Below are 17,182 nucleotides of genomic sequence, written 5' to 3'. Positions count from 1 at the left end.
GCAGGTTGCTATTAATGTAGGCAATGCTGTCTCTGTCATTTCTCTCCTTTTTTCCCCATGTTGCTCTATACCAGTGGCTCTCAACCTTTCCAGACTACTCTACCCCTTTCAGGAGTTTGATTTGTCTTGTTTACCCCAGGTTTCACCTCACTTAAAAACTACTTGCTTACAAAATCAGATTTAAAAACACAAAAGTGTCACAGCACACTATTACTGAAAAATTGCTTGCTTACTTATTTTTACCATATAATTATAAAATAAATAAATTGGAATATACATATTGTACTTACATTTCAGCGTATAGTGTATATAGAGCAGGATAAACAATTCATTGTATGAAATTTTAGTTTGCACTGACTTTGCTAGTGCTTTTTATGTAGCGTGTTGTAAAACGAGGGAAATATCTAGATGAACTGATGGACCCCATTTACCCAACTTGGGCTGCATAGCATGAACAGGAAACAGATTAGCTAACACTATTCTGAGAGGTACTTAACACCACTTTCCTTTTTTTCCTGACCACCAGTGGAAGGGCCAGAACCAATAGCAGCACAGCAACTGAGCTGACCTCGCTGCTAGTTGGGTTAAGGACCCTTATATAAGCACAGAGAGAGAGAACCCCCTCATGCAGCTTGCCCAGTGATTCATGTAGCTTGGGTCTGGGTTTCCTGCAAGTCCCTAACCTTTATATCCTCACCAGCCCTGTGCTAAAGGGGAGAGGATGAGGCCGTTGTAGAGATCCAAAAACCATGCATGTTTTTCAGTGTGTCTGTCTGCACTTTTTTATTCAAGATGGGAAAAGAGGAATTGCTACTTTATATTTCCAAAGCATCTGTCAAACTGGATAATGTAGGAGCCTTTCCTTTCACCACTGGAAGATAGCCATCTCTGTGGGTGGAATGTGGGAGATGTTTAAGAGTGAAAAGCAACCTCACACAAGTTTAGGACAAGGTATGAAGTCTGTTGTATTGTGCAGTTTAAAATGCAAGCAGAACGTAATTTGCCCAAATGTCTATTTGGGTAAATTATGAAATACTGAGATTAACTTGCCTACTCTGTGAAAAATGCCATGGGATATTCAGTAACCGCAGGTGTTCAGGCCTTCAATTTTATATCCATGTGAAAAATGGCACCTCCAGTACCATGTGGAGAGTATTCGTCTGTTAGAGACTCGGAAGGAAGAGTGACAACTATTAAGTCAAAAATGACATGTCACGCAGCTGTCTGTTTGAGGTCTCCCATCTAAGTTATGGCCTGAAATGATATGGCTGCAGGCACCGTACACAGATAGTGCATATGTCTAGTTGGAGTTCCAAGGTTTAAATGTTACACCTTTATTGACTAGGCAACATATTAGAGAGAAAGGAAGGGGAGTGAAGAAAAAAGTGAAGTTTCCCGCAATTAGAAAATATCTCTTGGGAAATCTAGGTATTGCCAGTCATGTATTTGATTCTTTTCTTTTTACAGATGACTAGATTTTACTGTCACCACAAGAATGTATTGTAAAGTAACAGACTAGAACTAATTATATCCCATAGACTTTTTAAAAAGTTAAAGTATGATGTGTGTGCTCAATTTTTTTCTGAGCCCAGCCAAGTGAATTAGCAGCAGAGCAACAATTTGCTACTTGGTTACCAGGGTGCAGGAGCATTTTAGGAAATCTAATTCTTTTGGATGTGCAGCTCATGGGAAGAAAAAATCAAGCACAGAGCAAGATTTATAGTTTGCCACTCTTTCAAGATGGGCTGTTGCGAGCCAATTTACAGAATAGCTTTGGAGGTGGTCTCTGAGGCTAGTTGGTTGGCCAAAGCATGAGTTCAGCAATTCTGGATCTGTAATAGAAATAAAAAATACAAGGGAGCAGATCCTCAGCCGGGGATCTGCCTCAGAGTGTGAGTCTAGAGAATCTGATGTAAATCTGTTGTAGTTAACTTTGTGTTGTGGAAGGGATTAAACCCATATTTTGAGAGGGAGCCTACTGTTTATTTTTTTTTAATCGTCTATTTATCTAGCACGAATATAATACATAAGGATTTTTTGAAATGTTAGTTTCTTTTCCTGAATAAGAGGACAGAGAAGCTGAAATGTGATGAATACCTAGTTCATTGTAAGCCAGTTTGTACCCTTGCACTTGTCACAAGTCCCCACATCCCTCTATTTCAATAATCTCAATCATGAAAACTGGAGTTATTTCTTCAGAAATAACGCAAAACTGAAAAAAAATCACTGAGTCCTCTCCAGCTTGAAGAATAAGATTCCTGAGTTTGTGTCTGAACCTGGATCTCCATGAGTGGTGATTCAGATTTCTGCTTAAAACCAGTTCTACAACATTTTCACAGATGCTCTTTTGAAGCTTTTAAAATCATATTTTAAAATCAAGCCTACATGAGGTTTTTTCCCAATATAATTTATCAAATTTCAGCTTGGGCAAGAAAGTATCTTATAACAACACACAAGTGGAAGAAAATTAGCACTGTGTATTTATTTTTAGTGAATATTAAAGCTGCAGTCCTGGGAAACTGATCACATGATCTCTCCCCCCCCCCCTCCCCCCCCAGTTTCTTAACAGTTTTTGATTAGTCTTCTCAGGGTTGAGGCACCATTTTGGGGGCTGTTGAGATCTGCTGAGAATCTTTAATGCGACCAGAGCTTAATCTTCCCTCTGAAGTTACAGGACGGTTTGGAAATGCTGTAATTGAGAAATGCCCTTACTTCCTTAGTTAAAGTTAGGCAGTGAGCTATGAGCATATAATTGTGTTGTATACAAAGGGTCCAGTATTGTAATAGGATTTAGCAGAAGTTCAATGTGTCAGAAAGTGGAATTACACAGGATGGTGGGCTGGGGGCCAGAGAGTGAATGGATTTTTATAAAATGTTGAGGGGGAGATTTGTCATAAAGTACATTATGAATATTCTCAACATTAACACTTGTTTTGTTGAAATGACTGGTGCGTTTTAAAAATTTGAATCAGAATGATTGATGATGATAAAGTCATAACTGAGGACTTTAAAGGGCTTTTAAATAAATAAATGAATAAATGGTTGTGTTATGTAACTTCTGTTTTGTGTGTGAATTTTTTGGTACACAGCTCCTCCCACCCCTGACCCCCCAATTGCTGATTGTGAAGTTGCTGCATTTTAAGCAATTGTCATTTGTCTTCTTGCTGGGGAGGAGAGAAGATTGTATTTGTCCAGTTTTGTAAGGTCTATTTGTTGTTTTGTTTTTAAATGGCATTAATGGCATTAATTATCTCCTGGCCTCTTATTGTTCCAGGTGACAAGCATAATCTGCAGTATTGAAGCATGAGTACTGATGCCAGTCAGGGGGTGATCACCACCCCTCCCCCTCCCAGCATGCCTCACAAAGAGAGGTATTTTGACCGCATCAATGAAAATGACCCAGAGTACATCCGTGAGAGAAACATGTCTCCTGATCTGAGACAAGACTTCAACATGATGGAGCAAAGGAAGAGGGTCACTCAGATACTGCAGAGTCCCGTGAGTAGGATTAAGGAAACAAAAGATTCCCCCTCTCCCCCCCCTCCAGAGATTAACTCAAAAATAAAACAGCACAAAACAGAACTTGAGACTGCATCACAGCTAGAGGGCCATGAAGCTTTTCATAAGAACAATCAATAAACACTTAGGTTATACAACATTTTGTTTGCATAGTTTGTGTATGAACAAACTGCCCATTACTGGTTTTCAAATGATGTTTTCATGGTGTAATGCTTCATTAAAGAAGTACAAAAGTAGCTAGCCAGCTACAAGGCACTTGATTAAAACTTAAAAGCAGGGAAGAGAGTGACAGAGTCACTGGCCAAATGTGAACAAACTAAGACATTTATACGCAGATCTGCATTCCAATTTTATTTTGAATATTTGACTTATCAGTTGTATCGGCAACACTCTTACCTTTAAAAAAAAATGTTTTTTTAAATTGTGCTTTTGAGGTGTGTTTAAAAGCTAAATTGTTCTTTGGTTACTTGGAAGGAGTAATGGTGCATACTTTACACCACCAGCATTCATGTACACCTCATGTAAATTCAGCACTTGTACAAATGGCATATAGGTCTGTTAATTCCATCAAGAGTCCGGGGGGGGGGGGGGGGGAAGGTCTCCATAACCCCTTGATGGAGTTAATCTTAATTTATGTTCTGTTTGGCATTAATCTATTGAGTACTCTTGAAAATCCATGGCATGTCTAAAAATAGTAGAGGTGTCAAAAATATTCTGAAGCAATTTTTCTCTTTTGAATTAGTTTTGTTTTCAAATTGTTTTCTTTTCTCATCTGTTTTTCTATAATTTGGGAGGGGGGGGTAGAATTTTAATTTGACATTTTCCATGCATAATAAGATTGCAAACAGTGGTTAGTAATCACCATATTATAAGGAGTACTTGTGGCACCTTAGAGACTAACAAATTTATTAGAGCATAAGCTTTTGTGAGCTACAGCTCACTTCATCAGATGCATTCTTCTTTTTGCGAATACAGACTAACACGGCTGCTACTCTGAAACCCACCATATTATAGGCACTCATGAATAATAGGATTGTTCACTAAAATGTTACCTTGGAGTGCTTTTCAGATTCTGCATATAGATTTGAATCTAAATGTTCAAACCCCATGACTCAGGAATTTATTATGTTCAAGTAACTTTGTGCAACTTTAATTTTGCAACCAAACTATTCAGTGTTCAGGAAATACTCTAAGGGAGTAATGCATAATCATACTAAGTTGTTAGAAAAATAATTCAGTTCTCAAAGATAATGATTGGACTCTGACCTATACTACTAAACTATTCACAAAGGAGGGGAAGTGGATATCCCAAATTCTTAAAACAATCAGAACAAACTCACCAAATTTTCAGCTGATTGAGAGGGATAAAATGAGATTGCAATAAATTACACTGGGCCAATATGGTTTCTTACAGTGTTCTTTCATTAATTTAAATGCAGAAAAAGTGCTGAATTTCATAGGCACAACTAACCTTAGCCTTATTGGATGAAAGATTGTTTTCCAATTTACCAAATGTAATCAACTCCTGTTTATTGTGATCATGCTACTTTTGATATGCAAGGTCAGCCTGAGGATTTAGGGAGGGTGGGAGAGATGGTACTCCCAAATTTAGCTGACTTGTTTAATAGAAAATTGGAAGACACAGGAACCTAGAGGTTACTATCTGCCTCCTGCTGTGGGAGAAGCTGAGCCCACTGCTTGTGCCAGGGACCATTTATAGATGCCAGTATTTTAAAAGTTGGCCAAATAAGCTAGGTGCTGGAGGCTGCTAGGCCTTGAGATGCTGAAGAAGAAAACTATAGCTGTGTGTGCTCAGTGTCTGACAATCTAGTAAAAAATGAGAAGCTGTGCTTGACCTACAGACATCTGTCAGACCTGAATCCCCTTTCCCGCTTCTCTGTTTCATTGTTGAAATGGAGAATATTTAGAGATCTCTGCTACAATTCCTTCTCTGATGGAATAAACAATTTTTAATATAGTGTCCAGAGGAGAGAATGTCCTTAAAGCAAATCTCTTCACAGATTTAGGGACAGTGATGGAATTAAGTTTCTCCATGGCTGTATCAAGTGGATTACTTGAGATTTAGCTTCAGTTTCTTTTGGGTCAGAAATGAAAATGACGTGGCCCCTTGTGAACGCTTTGTGTCACAAAAATACCAGAAAACTTCTGTTCTATTGCCAATCTGCTCAGTATAGGTCCGAGGTTGGAATGTCCTGGGTATTGCAGGTGGTGTTTTTGAGATACACTGGAAGAGTTATCTTATGCAAGAAGCTTGCAAGGGCATTCCTGTATTTTGTCTGTCTGGTGTCTCTGGGTTATTCCTTTTTGTAACTACTAAATTCTTTTTAGGAATTTAGAAAAATGAGAAAATATATATATATATATATATATATTTTAAAAAAGGCTTCTTTGCTGGTAATGTTTTAAGCCAATTCTAGCATGTGAAGCAATTAAAATATATTCAGGGTAGAGAAATATAGTCTTTAACTATGAAATGCATGTAGGGAGAAATTGTCTTCCTTTCCTTTAAAATATAAAGCTTATGTGCACAGGATTGGGTTGTCCAGACATCCCTGCTCTTTGTGGGGGAGGAATTTTGGATTGAAACACTAACTAAAGGTGACAAGATGATAATGTAGGCCGTGCTGGTAGAATCTCTTATGCAAAACACTACAAAGTACAAGGGAGCTCAGTTATTCAGATTTTATGTTCAGTACCAAGAAATCTCTTACTGCTTCTAATTGGAGAATCCAAATAATTTAGTAAGAAAGCAAATTAGAAAATGTTTCAGAATCTGCTAAGGATGTAAGTTTTTTGGGAATGATGCAGTCACCGCCGCAATGTTTTGTACAACACCTGATATATAAGGACTCGAATTTTGATAGGAATCTTTGGATGGCATTGCAGTGGCAGTACTAACAAAAGGGGCCTATCCAGTTGTCATCTTCTCTGAGGCTTCTTTCTTCTTGGCATACCATTAATTCTCAGACGAAGATAATCATTTAATACTGCAGGTTTATGCCAATGTTTGACAGAGGCTAGAAACCTGTAGAAAATAGTGACTCATGACATTCATTGGCGTAGGTGCAATGTGCCCAGCCATATAATGGCGTCGTCATCAGCCAGGTGGAGAACCGGTAGCCCACCACTGAAAATAAGTCAGTGCGCGCTCGACAGTGATATGCAACGTAGTCTGATATTGACCGCAGCTGCATCATGGATCATTAGAAAAACCCCATTTAAAGAGACTGGCTGCACAGTTGCTCTGTCCTGTTCGAAACTGGTTCAGAGATGACCACAGTTTCTTGGCTGGCCAAAACCTGGCAGACAGATGGTTGGGCCAGTGATGAGAGAGTGATTAATGACTGTCGTTGACCATTAATTGCGCCAAGCAGATTCCAACGTCATGTCCTGTGGTGGAATAAATGACCATAAAAGACTTCTAGAAGTCAGGCAAGTTGGTGGGTGGTTGAAGAGGTCTGATATGACATTACTTGCCATGTTAACCAATGCCATTCCTGCTTGGTGAAAGACACACCAGATATTCAGCATTCCTTTGAAGCGCTCTGCCTGTGTGCTTGAGGCATTATTACACCAACATTGGATGCAGCCAGGCTCACAAGCTGCAATCTGATATTCAATTTCCAGTTTCTAAGTAAAACAATTTAGAAGCTACTGAAAAGCCATCCTTATTACACCTGCCTTTTCTCAGTGTCCTGCACCCATCCTGATCCAGTTTTAGATCAGGAGATAGCACAGAAACAGATTGATTATGCTTCTGGATAAGCTCTACTTGGCCATAAACAATGAAAAAAACATCCTTCCTTATTCTGCAGGATCTTTGCAGCTGGTGATGCTGTTTTATTTCTGAACTGGGAGGAGTGAACAGCAGTTTGCTGAGAGAGTTCTTCTGCACCTCATCTTCTGTAGCTCTCATCCATTCTCTTCCCCCATTCTAGTCAAACCTCTAAGTGAGACTGTCGGACACCAATGGCTTAAATATGCAGTTGACACACAGCAAAGTGTCGGATGTCAACACCGTTCCCCAGATATCATAGTGCCTGAATGATATTCTCTTTGGGATGAAGAACCCCGGCTGAATTTAAATCCAGGCAAGATTGAGCTGATGCTAATGAGTAGTCTGAAATGTTTGTCTATATGCCCCACCTTCTTCAAAATGCTACACAGTCTACAAGTCCACCTGTATTCCTCATTATACTGAGTACCCAAACAGCAATAGCAACAAGAATTGTCATCTTACACTTTTGTTTTGCCAAGAGACTATGCCCCATCCTATCAGATCAGACTTGGCCATATATATCCAGGCAAGATTAATGCACTTTACTGGGAATAAAACCACAGACTAAAGAAAGTAAGTGGTGTAGAATATACTGACTCACAAGAGTGCTGTTAGTATATTGCTCCAGCTACTGCCTTGGCTTGCCGTTACATATTGGATTGGGTGTAAAGTCTTGGTATTTGATTTTGAGAACTCTCAAATAGACAGGACCCAGGATATCTCAGAAACCACTTCCCCCTCCATGGTAGCTGCAATCCTGAGAAACAGTAGATTTCTCAATGGCCAGGTTGATACTAGTGAGAGCTGAATTCAGAGTCTTCTAACACACAGCTGTGACCTCCCTACCACAAGAATTAGGAACAACCAGAAAAGTGTTTTCTTCAGAAAAAAATGCAAAACACAGCTCTTTGCCACTGCTTTTCCACTAATGAACAGTTTAAAATTTTCTTCCCATTTTTAAAGTAGAGTTGAGAAAATTGTAGCTTTGTGTAGGTAACCCATTTGGAGTGTTGTAAAATTCTAAGATTCTTATGTGACAATCATGAAATAAACACATACGCAGCTATCTAGGAAGGCTAGCATGCTGCAGTTGGCAGTCTCAGGTCAAAATTATTAATCCATGTTTGCTAAAGATTGACACTTATTGACGCTACATGGAAGAATGTTTGGAAATTTGGAAGGTTGAAATTTGGAAGGAAGAACTTTAAATTAAGAACCCCCAGAACAATGAAAGCTCCTCCACAAGCTTCCACTAGTTTATGCTGCTTTGTAGACCAGGAAACAGGATCATAGTATCCTTAGGAGACATTTCAAACTACTTGGTAACTGTTGGTTTATGGTCTACAACTCAGAGGTTTTGGGGGTACGAGTGGTGACCGTATAAGCCATCTGCACGCCGCAAGATTAGTTAAGGCCTTGAACGTTACCCGCTGCTACCTATTTGTAACTTTCTTATGCCTTTCAGTCAGCTAGGTCTCAGTACCCTACTAGCACCTCACGGTACTACTGCCAAACTCTTAATCTAAAACTGTTTGAACCTATTCCAACAGTACCTACAAATTTAACATTAGAAGGTTCAAATAATCTCAGTGTCATTAATTATAAAACTGCCAGGACTCTGTGCTTGTTTGAAACTGCATCTTTATACCGAAACAGATTTTATTGCTTTGTGTTGTATGTGACAGCAGCTCTCATCTATATTACATTAAAAAAAAAAAAAGTTGGGGAAAAAAACTTTTGAAGCTGAAGAGTCAAGTACTCATAAATTAGGGAAATCCAGAATCAAGGCTGCCTGTAGAAGATTAATTTGATCCCCTTGTGCACATACATTATAATTACAGCATTGCGTACTATTTTTCCCATAACACGCCTTCTTCATTCAATTTTTTTTTTCATTCAGTCTGTTGCCTCAAGCCTTATTTAATACACATCATCCAGCTTCTGCACTGAATACAAAATATATTCATTTTCTTTTGGGTGTTTCTGCGGCGCTCTCATAATATTTTGACTGCTTCACAAACAATAATGAATTCATCTTCACAGCACACCTGTAAGAGTAGGTGGTATTAATGTTGTCTTCATTTTACTATTGGGAAATTGAAGCACAGAGATTAAAGCTAAATTTTTGAGACCCCAACTTGAAATGCCTAGGATTTTCAAGGTATATAACATCTTTATTGTATAATGGAGTATACTGTGTATTTTACATCAGTGTGTTTGAAGAAAAGCTGAAAATTTGAAGAAAGTACTGTCTATGGGAGCTAAGATAGGTGGAATGTACATGTAGGTGTATTTGGAGAGATTTGGTCTTCCGTTGAGATGATATGAAGTATTTAAAATACTTAAGGCTTATTATAAAATGTTACCCCGATGATTTGGTTGAGGTCATTTCAGAGACCAGAACTAGAGGATATTTTAAAATTAGTATTATACAAAGGTTGTGAGGAATAAATGGAATGAAGGGATTTCCAGGTGAGGAGATGAGTCTAGTAGTAGCAGTATTGTATGTAAGCATAACATTGTAGTAGGACTGTATGCAATTTAATAAGTTAGTGGGGTTTTGTGTTTAGGAGTAGCCAAAAACTGTTCTTGTTGTCAGTCAAGATTTTGCTGATCTGTTTGCTTTTCTCTTAGCTATTTTAAATCAGCCCACGAAGTTTGTTTGTGGGATTTTGCTTTAATTTTATATTGGATATAAAGAGCAGTTATCAAAACATTCCAGATCTGAAGGGCTTGCAGCCTGATTCTGGTCCTGTGCTACTATTATATAACTAATCCAATTTTAGTCCATCTGTACTGCCAGGGCCTGCCTTTCTCACATGTGTAAAAGTGAAAAACCTGTTGTGTGCTTGTATCCTCCTCCCCTCCCTGCCAGCATTGTGGCCAAGGAATGGAGGCAGAAAAGGCAGTCCCATCCACCAGCCAGTCAGCCCCAAAATGCTGGACAAGCCGTTTTATTTCATAAAGAACAATGTCTCAGTTTTGAAAGTAACTGACCGTGAAAGCCTTGGTAATTGTGTAGCAAGGATTACCCAGTCTGGTTTTGGGCCCTGCCGCTGCCTCAGTTTACTTTGTCTTGAATCAAACCACCACACCTGGTGTTTTCACAATTCCAATCACCTTACAGATTTGGTTTGTTATCATAAAATAGTAGTCAAAGCCTTCCAGCCCTCTTCCCTGGACTCAGTTAGACCTCTCAGTTGATAATGGACTTCAGCATCCAAACAGCCCTACTTCTAGGCTCAAAGGTCTTTCAAGTCCTTTATCAGGGCTTCCCTTTGCTTAGAGCCCTCCCACCAGGCTCACAGTCCTTTGCAACTCTTCTAGCTAAAGCTTCTCATCCAGGAGGCTCCTGCTTTCTGTAGGTCCCTCAGCTGAAGCTTATCCCTCAACAGGCTCCCATTCTTAGGGGTCTCTCCCAAACCTTTTGCCTGGGAGCTCTGAAGAATTGTCTGCTGAAAAGAAGACCGGGCAGATGACCTGGCGTCTAGTCATATGCTCCCACCACATAGCTCTTGGTGTCATTCCTTTCACCTGGGGAGGCAGGCTAAATTTGGCACAGGTACCATAGAGCCCCAATCCCCTTGCAAGAGATGACTTACCATGTGAAAGTACCCTGTTGAGGACTGCAGAAACATTTCTAAGGATGCCTCAGAAGCTTAAAATTTTAATCTATGGGAGTAGTCACCTGGACTGGTGCTGCATGAACTCAAGGGTAGTAATCCGCAGACATGTATGTCTTGCAGAAACAAGAACTACAGGTACCCAACTACCTTTTCTAGATGCATTTACACCAAGGTGGTATAGAGGGAAACTCTCATATTCCTGTCCTGCCACATGATGCCTCTGCACGTGCAACCTAAAATTGCACTGGCCTTTTTTGCTGCGATGTCATGTTACAAACGTATCTAATTTGTTGTCCACCACTAGCTCTTATGCCTCTTTCAATAGTGAATTGTAGTTTTACGTTTATTTTTCACCAGCTATACTAGCTTGATGTTTTTTTTCTGTGCTGAGCCTATCCATATATCCCATCCATATTTCTGACCTCTCTACATACTTCTGTATTTCTCTGTTCTCACAGGTGTCTGCAACTCCTCCTCCAAATGTAGTATAATCTATAAGTTTCATTAACAAATACTCCTCTTATTGTATATTATATGAGCTTTTCCTTGTCTCATGTCTCAATTTTCTATAATTTTGTGGGCTTGTCTTCAGTGCAAAGTAAACTGGAGTTATTACTCGAATGTTGCTCTTCGCTTGAGTCCCAGTCATGTACTAAAACCCTTAATTTGAGTGTTTTATGGTGCTTTTAATTCAAGTTGGCGGGCCTATGAGGAGGTATAGGCTAAAGCTCAGGGTGGCAAAACTCACCAGCTGTTAACATGACCACTGTACAGAGTGGATGCAGGTTAGCTGCACTCAGTGCCACTAGTCCTCCAATTCCTTTCCATAATTCCTTTAGTGTGCCCTGAAAGTACAAATCAAGTTCTCTCATAATTCACTGGGAAAAAATTCATAGAGTAGCTGAGCTTCCTGCAGCACAAAGAGCCATAGGATATGCCCCCGGAGGTCTTAGTGCCACAGACAAGTGAGTGCAGCATCAGTGTGGAAGCGGCGGCTTGAGCGTTATGTCATAGCATGACCACTCTCACTCAAGCTAGGCTAACTTAACAGAAGTAACTTAAGTGTAGATAACTTGAATTAACTCTGCAGTGAAGACGTATAACAAGGAAGTAATAGATTATCTATTTTTAAAGGTAGGAATTTTATATTTCTTTCAAAAAGAACTGTGACTTAAAAAAAGACATTCAGGAACAGTCAGCTCTATAAAATGTGTTAACCTTTTGGTTGTAAGGTTTTATGATATATATTACATTTTGCATTAGTGGTAAAGTTAAGGGATCAAATTCTCATCTGGTGTAAATTAATGTAGCCTCATTTACTTCAGTGGAGTTATGCCGACATACTCCAGCTGATTTGATCCAATAGCTCCAAAGCATTTCATCCTGAGAGATTTCATTTTGCTCCCATGAAAATCGGATTCATTATTGTGACCTTAGATACAATGTACCAACATATTTTTCTGTCTGGAGGTTCCAGGTACAACTCTGGTGAGCATTAATAGAAGTTGGGTTCAGAACTCATCTCATAACAGGTGGATGTTTTGTTGCTGAGTGAATGAAAGCTGCAGAGTCGGTCTTCACCTCAGCTGTAATGGGATGGTTTTGAGAGGATTGTTCATCCTGCTTTTGTGCAAGTGTCTTAAGCTTGTTTTACCTCCTTCTCGAGTAGCTGTTTTGGGCCACATTTTCAAATCATGTTTCCCATTTTATATAGAAACGTTTTTAACACTATTCCATGTACAGTGATTAAATCTATCATTTGACTGCTGGTGATCACAGGTTTTTTTTTAAAGAGGTGTACATACGAGTAGACTTGTTAAAAGATCCTGTGAAATGTTAGTCCAATATATCTGTTTCAGCCTGAAGCACTTATATAAATTTGAAGCCTTTAGGGAATCCTAATAAAGAATTTTCATGTAGGCCAAAACAACTGTTTTAAATCCACACTTAAAACATTTTCTTCATAGGACACAGTGTTGGGTGCACACAATTTGAATAACATCATTTTTCATTCCTCTGACAATTGCTACTGTTTGTTTTCCCGATTAAGTGTTCTGTTGTGAAATCCTAGATCTGAAATGACTCATGCCTTTTCCACTTGAAAAATGTGTGCTTTGTGCTGTATGTGAAGTGTTTATATCTCTTCTAAAATGTAAACTTTGAACATAATATTTCAAAATAGATCTACCTGTGTTTGTAACTAATGTGGAATGGTCTATAATGTACTCATAAATTAAAAAATTATAATAGGTAACTGAAACAGGCAAAAAAAAAAAGCCACTTGGACTCCAGTCCTGCATAGGTGAACATTTGCACCTGCAGGGATCCAATTGCAAGATGCCCCAGTCACTAATATTGGGCTAGGTCTTATGGGAATTTGTCCAATAAAAAGACAAAAATGTTATTAGTGTCTTATAAGAAGTGTGCACTCGAAGAAGAAAAAACAGTTACCTACCTTTTGTAACTGCTATTCTTCGAGCTGTGTTGCTCATGTCCATTCCATCACCTGCCCTCCTGCCCTTCTGTCAGAGTTGTCAGCAAGAAGGAACTGAGAGGGTGTAGGGCCAGCGGCACCTGATCTGCCGAGGCATGAGGGCGCCACAGCCAGCCCTACAGATACCGCTACAGCAAAAGTTTCCAACAGCTGTGCATATGTGCCCATGCACACACAGAATGGAATGGACATGAGCAACACGTTTTGCAGAACAAAAGTTATGAAAGGTAGGTAACCGTTTTTATGTGCTTGTTTTTGAGTTCTGAGTTTTTATGCCTTTCATTTTAGACAATGAGTCAAGAATGATCAGAAATAACACAAAAACAGTTTTTTGAATTTGTAGAATCTTAAAATATATGGCACACCACCACCATTAAAAAATACTGTAAATTCACAACAGTGGTGGGATCACATGAGTCATGTATGAGTCCCCACTTTTTGTAGGAGTCTGAAGGTAATGAAGATATCCATAAATATGTATGAAAAAACTTAATTGAATGAATCATTACAAGCTTGAATCTGCATGATACACAGCAATTTCCAGTTTACTAAAAAAGACATATGCTTTGATATTGTGCATTCTGTACTGGATTGTGAAAAATCACATGCACACAGTCACCTCTATTTCACAAGTTGTAATGAAGATGTACTTTCTTCAGCTGCGCACTCTGGCTTTTACCTATTCTGAGATTTCTTGAAATTAACAGTGATACAGTTTTTCAAGGACATGTCCGTTTAATAATAAAACAAGAAATGAATTAAAGGGTTATCACTAAAATCAGTTGCCACGAGGATAAGCAGTAGTAAGTATGAAATATACTACCTCTAGCACCAGACAGCAAATTTTAGACACACAGCACCAAAGTGAAAATAACTCCCCTGTACTTCAAGACACCAGTGAACTATAAAACAGACTTATGTCAGTATAACTGTGTTGCCCAGGAGCATGGAAACTCCAGAGCAAAGCAGTTGTACTGACCGAACTCCTGGTGTAAACAGCGCTGTGTCAATGGGAGGGCTTCTCCTGTCGACATAGCTGCCACCTCTCAGGGAGGTGGAGTATCTGTGCCAACAGGAGAAGCTCTCCCATCAGCATAGGTAGTGTCTTCACTAAGTACTACAGCAGCTCAGCCTCATCGCTGCAGCTGTGCCGTTGCAATGCTTTATGTGTAAACAAGCCCTTAATCTGACCATTCTATAACTGCAGCAGTTTAATGAGGATTAGAATGAAGATACAGGTTTCAGAGGAACAGCCGTGTTAGTCTGTATTCGCAAAAAGAAAAGGAGTACTTGTGGCACCTTAGAGACTAACGAATTTATTTGAGCATGAGCTTTCGTGAGCTACAGCTCACTTCAGGTAAACATCTGATGAAGTGAGCTGTAGCTCACGAAAGCTCATGCTCAAATAAATTCGTTAGTCTCTAAGGTGCCACAAGTACTCCTTTTCTTAATGAAGATACAGTGAATTTAAGCATAGAAGAGGGGTTGTAACATTGCTGATGGTTTTCAAAATGAGTTTCAATATAAGTGCTATGGGTTTGCCAGAATATTACATATTTTGAGAGAGATACTGAATAGTCCCTACTGTACTGCAGTTATTATGATTGCTCTAGTCAAGTTAGTATTGGTAGGTGTTTTCTTCCATTGTCTTTTAAGTTTCTTTCAAATAAATCAGTTATATAAAATGGCCTCCTCCTGTCCCTAAAGTAACTATATTTTAATTGCCATTCTTGAGTTCATGAACTGCTGAATAGGCTCATAGTTCTGAACTTTTAAGCCATCTCTGGTGAATAGCATGTTCCTGCACAAAGATGGTCTTGTGGAGAAAGCAAAGAACTGGAAAATAGGAGATCTAGGTTCCTTTTTCAGCTGTGCCACAGACTTGCCCTGTGACTGTTAAAGTTTTTCAAAGTGATGAGCAACTAAAATAGGGTCTTATACTGGGAAGTGTTGGTTAACCTTAATAAATAATGATACCTATACCCTGCCTATAGTAATCATCTCACTACTTTCGAGGAAAGTTTATCATAGTGATTCTCAAATGTTTTTGCAGGCCTTCCGAGAAGACCTGGAATGTCTTATTCAAGAACAGATGAAGAAGGGTCGTAACCCAACTGGACTGCTTGCATTACAACAGATTGCCGATTACATCATGGCAAGCTCTTTTGCAGGTTTCTCTTCATCTCCACTGAGTAAGTGAAAAATGTGTATAATTGCCAGTATTTTTCTAAAATTCTGTCTATATTGGGACCTCATCCTTTCAACAGAATTTTTGCCATGGTTTTTTTAATCTGTAAAGCAATACAGATTGTGGTCTTAAATAATTTTACTCTTAAACTTTCTCTGTCTAATATTTGGTATCAGAAAAGTTATAATTTCTAGAAACTGCTTATAGTCAATAAGTTTGCAACTTATTGCACCAAAACTAATACCCAACCTCATTATCATTTTACTATGATTCACATAAATAATAACATGACAACTAACCTAAAAACTTGGCAGCAATTTACCATAGTACACTTGTCTTTAAAGTTTGATAGGAAGGAGGAACCTGTTCAAATGCATGATTAGATATTACTTTCATGCTCCTGGCAGCTGTGTTTTTAGTAAATAGCAAAGTGTAGTTATTTAAAAAAAAAAAAGATTCTTGCCAGGATCATGCGATCAAGTTACAGCCTTCACAGAAAGTCCTCTGGCTAATTTCCAAGGTCTTTAATCGTTGAAACCTTATTAAAAAGTCATATTCGTGTTAAACATTCATAAGAGTGTCTGAGTGTAATAGACAAATCTATCTTTCTAGACTGTTCTCTGCATTGCCTGCAGACTTAAAGGTGCAAATGTGATAGCCATTTCATGAAGTGATTTAAGATGTATGGTTGAGAACATAAGAATGAGGATGCTTGTTAGACAGAAATTAAAAGGAGCTAAATGCCTGCAAGCAGCATGAGGACTATTTAAAAACACCTTAATAGAGACTCAGACTAAATGTGTATCCCAAATCCAAAGAGACACTGTGGGCCAAAAGAATGCCACCATGGCTAAACAGAATCGAGGCTGTTATTGGCAAAAAGGGATCTTTTAAAACTTCAAGTCAGATCCTAGTAAGTATAATAAGAAGGTCCACAAACTCTGGCATGTTAAGTGTAAAAGAATGTGAGAAGCAACTTGCTAAAGACACAATAAATATTAGTAAGAATATTTTAAGTACATCAGAAGCAGGAAGGCTGCCAAACAGGCAGTGAGACCACTAGACAACGAAGGTGTTAAAGGTTCATTGAAGGAAGACAAGGCCATTGCAGAGAAGCTAAACGAATTTTGTGTCTTCACTGCAGAGGATGTGGGGGGAGATACCTAAATCAGAGCTATCCTTTTTGGGTGACAAATCTGAAGTATTATCCCACATTGATGTGTCAGTAGAGAAGAGGTTTTAGAACAAATGGATAAATTAGACAGTAATACGTCACCCAGGACCAGATGGTATTCACCGAAGAGTTCTTAAGGAACTCAAATGTGAAATTGCAGAACTACTAACTGTAGTATCTAACCTATCAATGAAATCAGCCTCTGTACCAGATGACTGGGAGGTAGCTAATGTAATGCTGATTTTTTCAGTACCGGGCAGATTGATAGAAACAAGGATCTGTACTGGGACCAGTGCTGTTCAACTTATTCATTAATGATCCTGAAAAGTCAACAATGAAGTGGCAAAGTTTACAGACTATACAAAATTATTCAAGGTAGTTA

At 38.8% G+C, this 17,182-nt stretch overlaps 1 protein-coding gene across 15 annotated transcripts in view; it reads left to right on the top strand.

Annotated features, from left to right (window-relative positions):
• The window catches only part of ADD3 (adducin 3), a 197,559-nt gene that overhangs the window by 138,411 nt on the left and 41,966 nt on the right, over window positions 1-17,182 (top strand). For 11 of the 15 annotated variants that reach the window (XM_048856060.2, XM_048856055.2, XM_048856048.2 and 8 more), the window contains 2 exons: window positions 3,275-3,498; window positions 15,492-15,630. In XM_048856060.2, coding sequence (XP_048712017.2) covers window positions 3,304-3,498; window positions 15,492-15,630 — 334 coding nt within the window. In that variant the 5' untranslated portion in view covers window positions 3,275-3,303. Of the gene's footprint in view, window positions 1-927; window positions 952-3,274; window positions 3,499-15,491; window positions 15,631-17,182 lie in introns of those variants that run through there. The other 4 variants (XM_048856064.2, XM_075131083.1, XM_048856065.2 and 1 more) reach the window with 2 other exon arrangements.

The sequence above is a fragment of the Caretta caretta genome, chromosome 7 (genome assembly GCF_965140235.1).
Source record: "Caretta caretta isolate rCarCar2 chromosome 7, rCarCar1.hap1, whole genome shotgun sequence".
Taxonomy (NCBI): domain Eukaryota; kingdom Metazoa; phylum Chordata; order Testudines; family Cheloniidae; genus Caretta; species Caretta caretta.
This window is presented reverse-complemented; position numbering and strand designations above follow the sequence as displayed.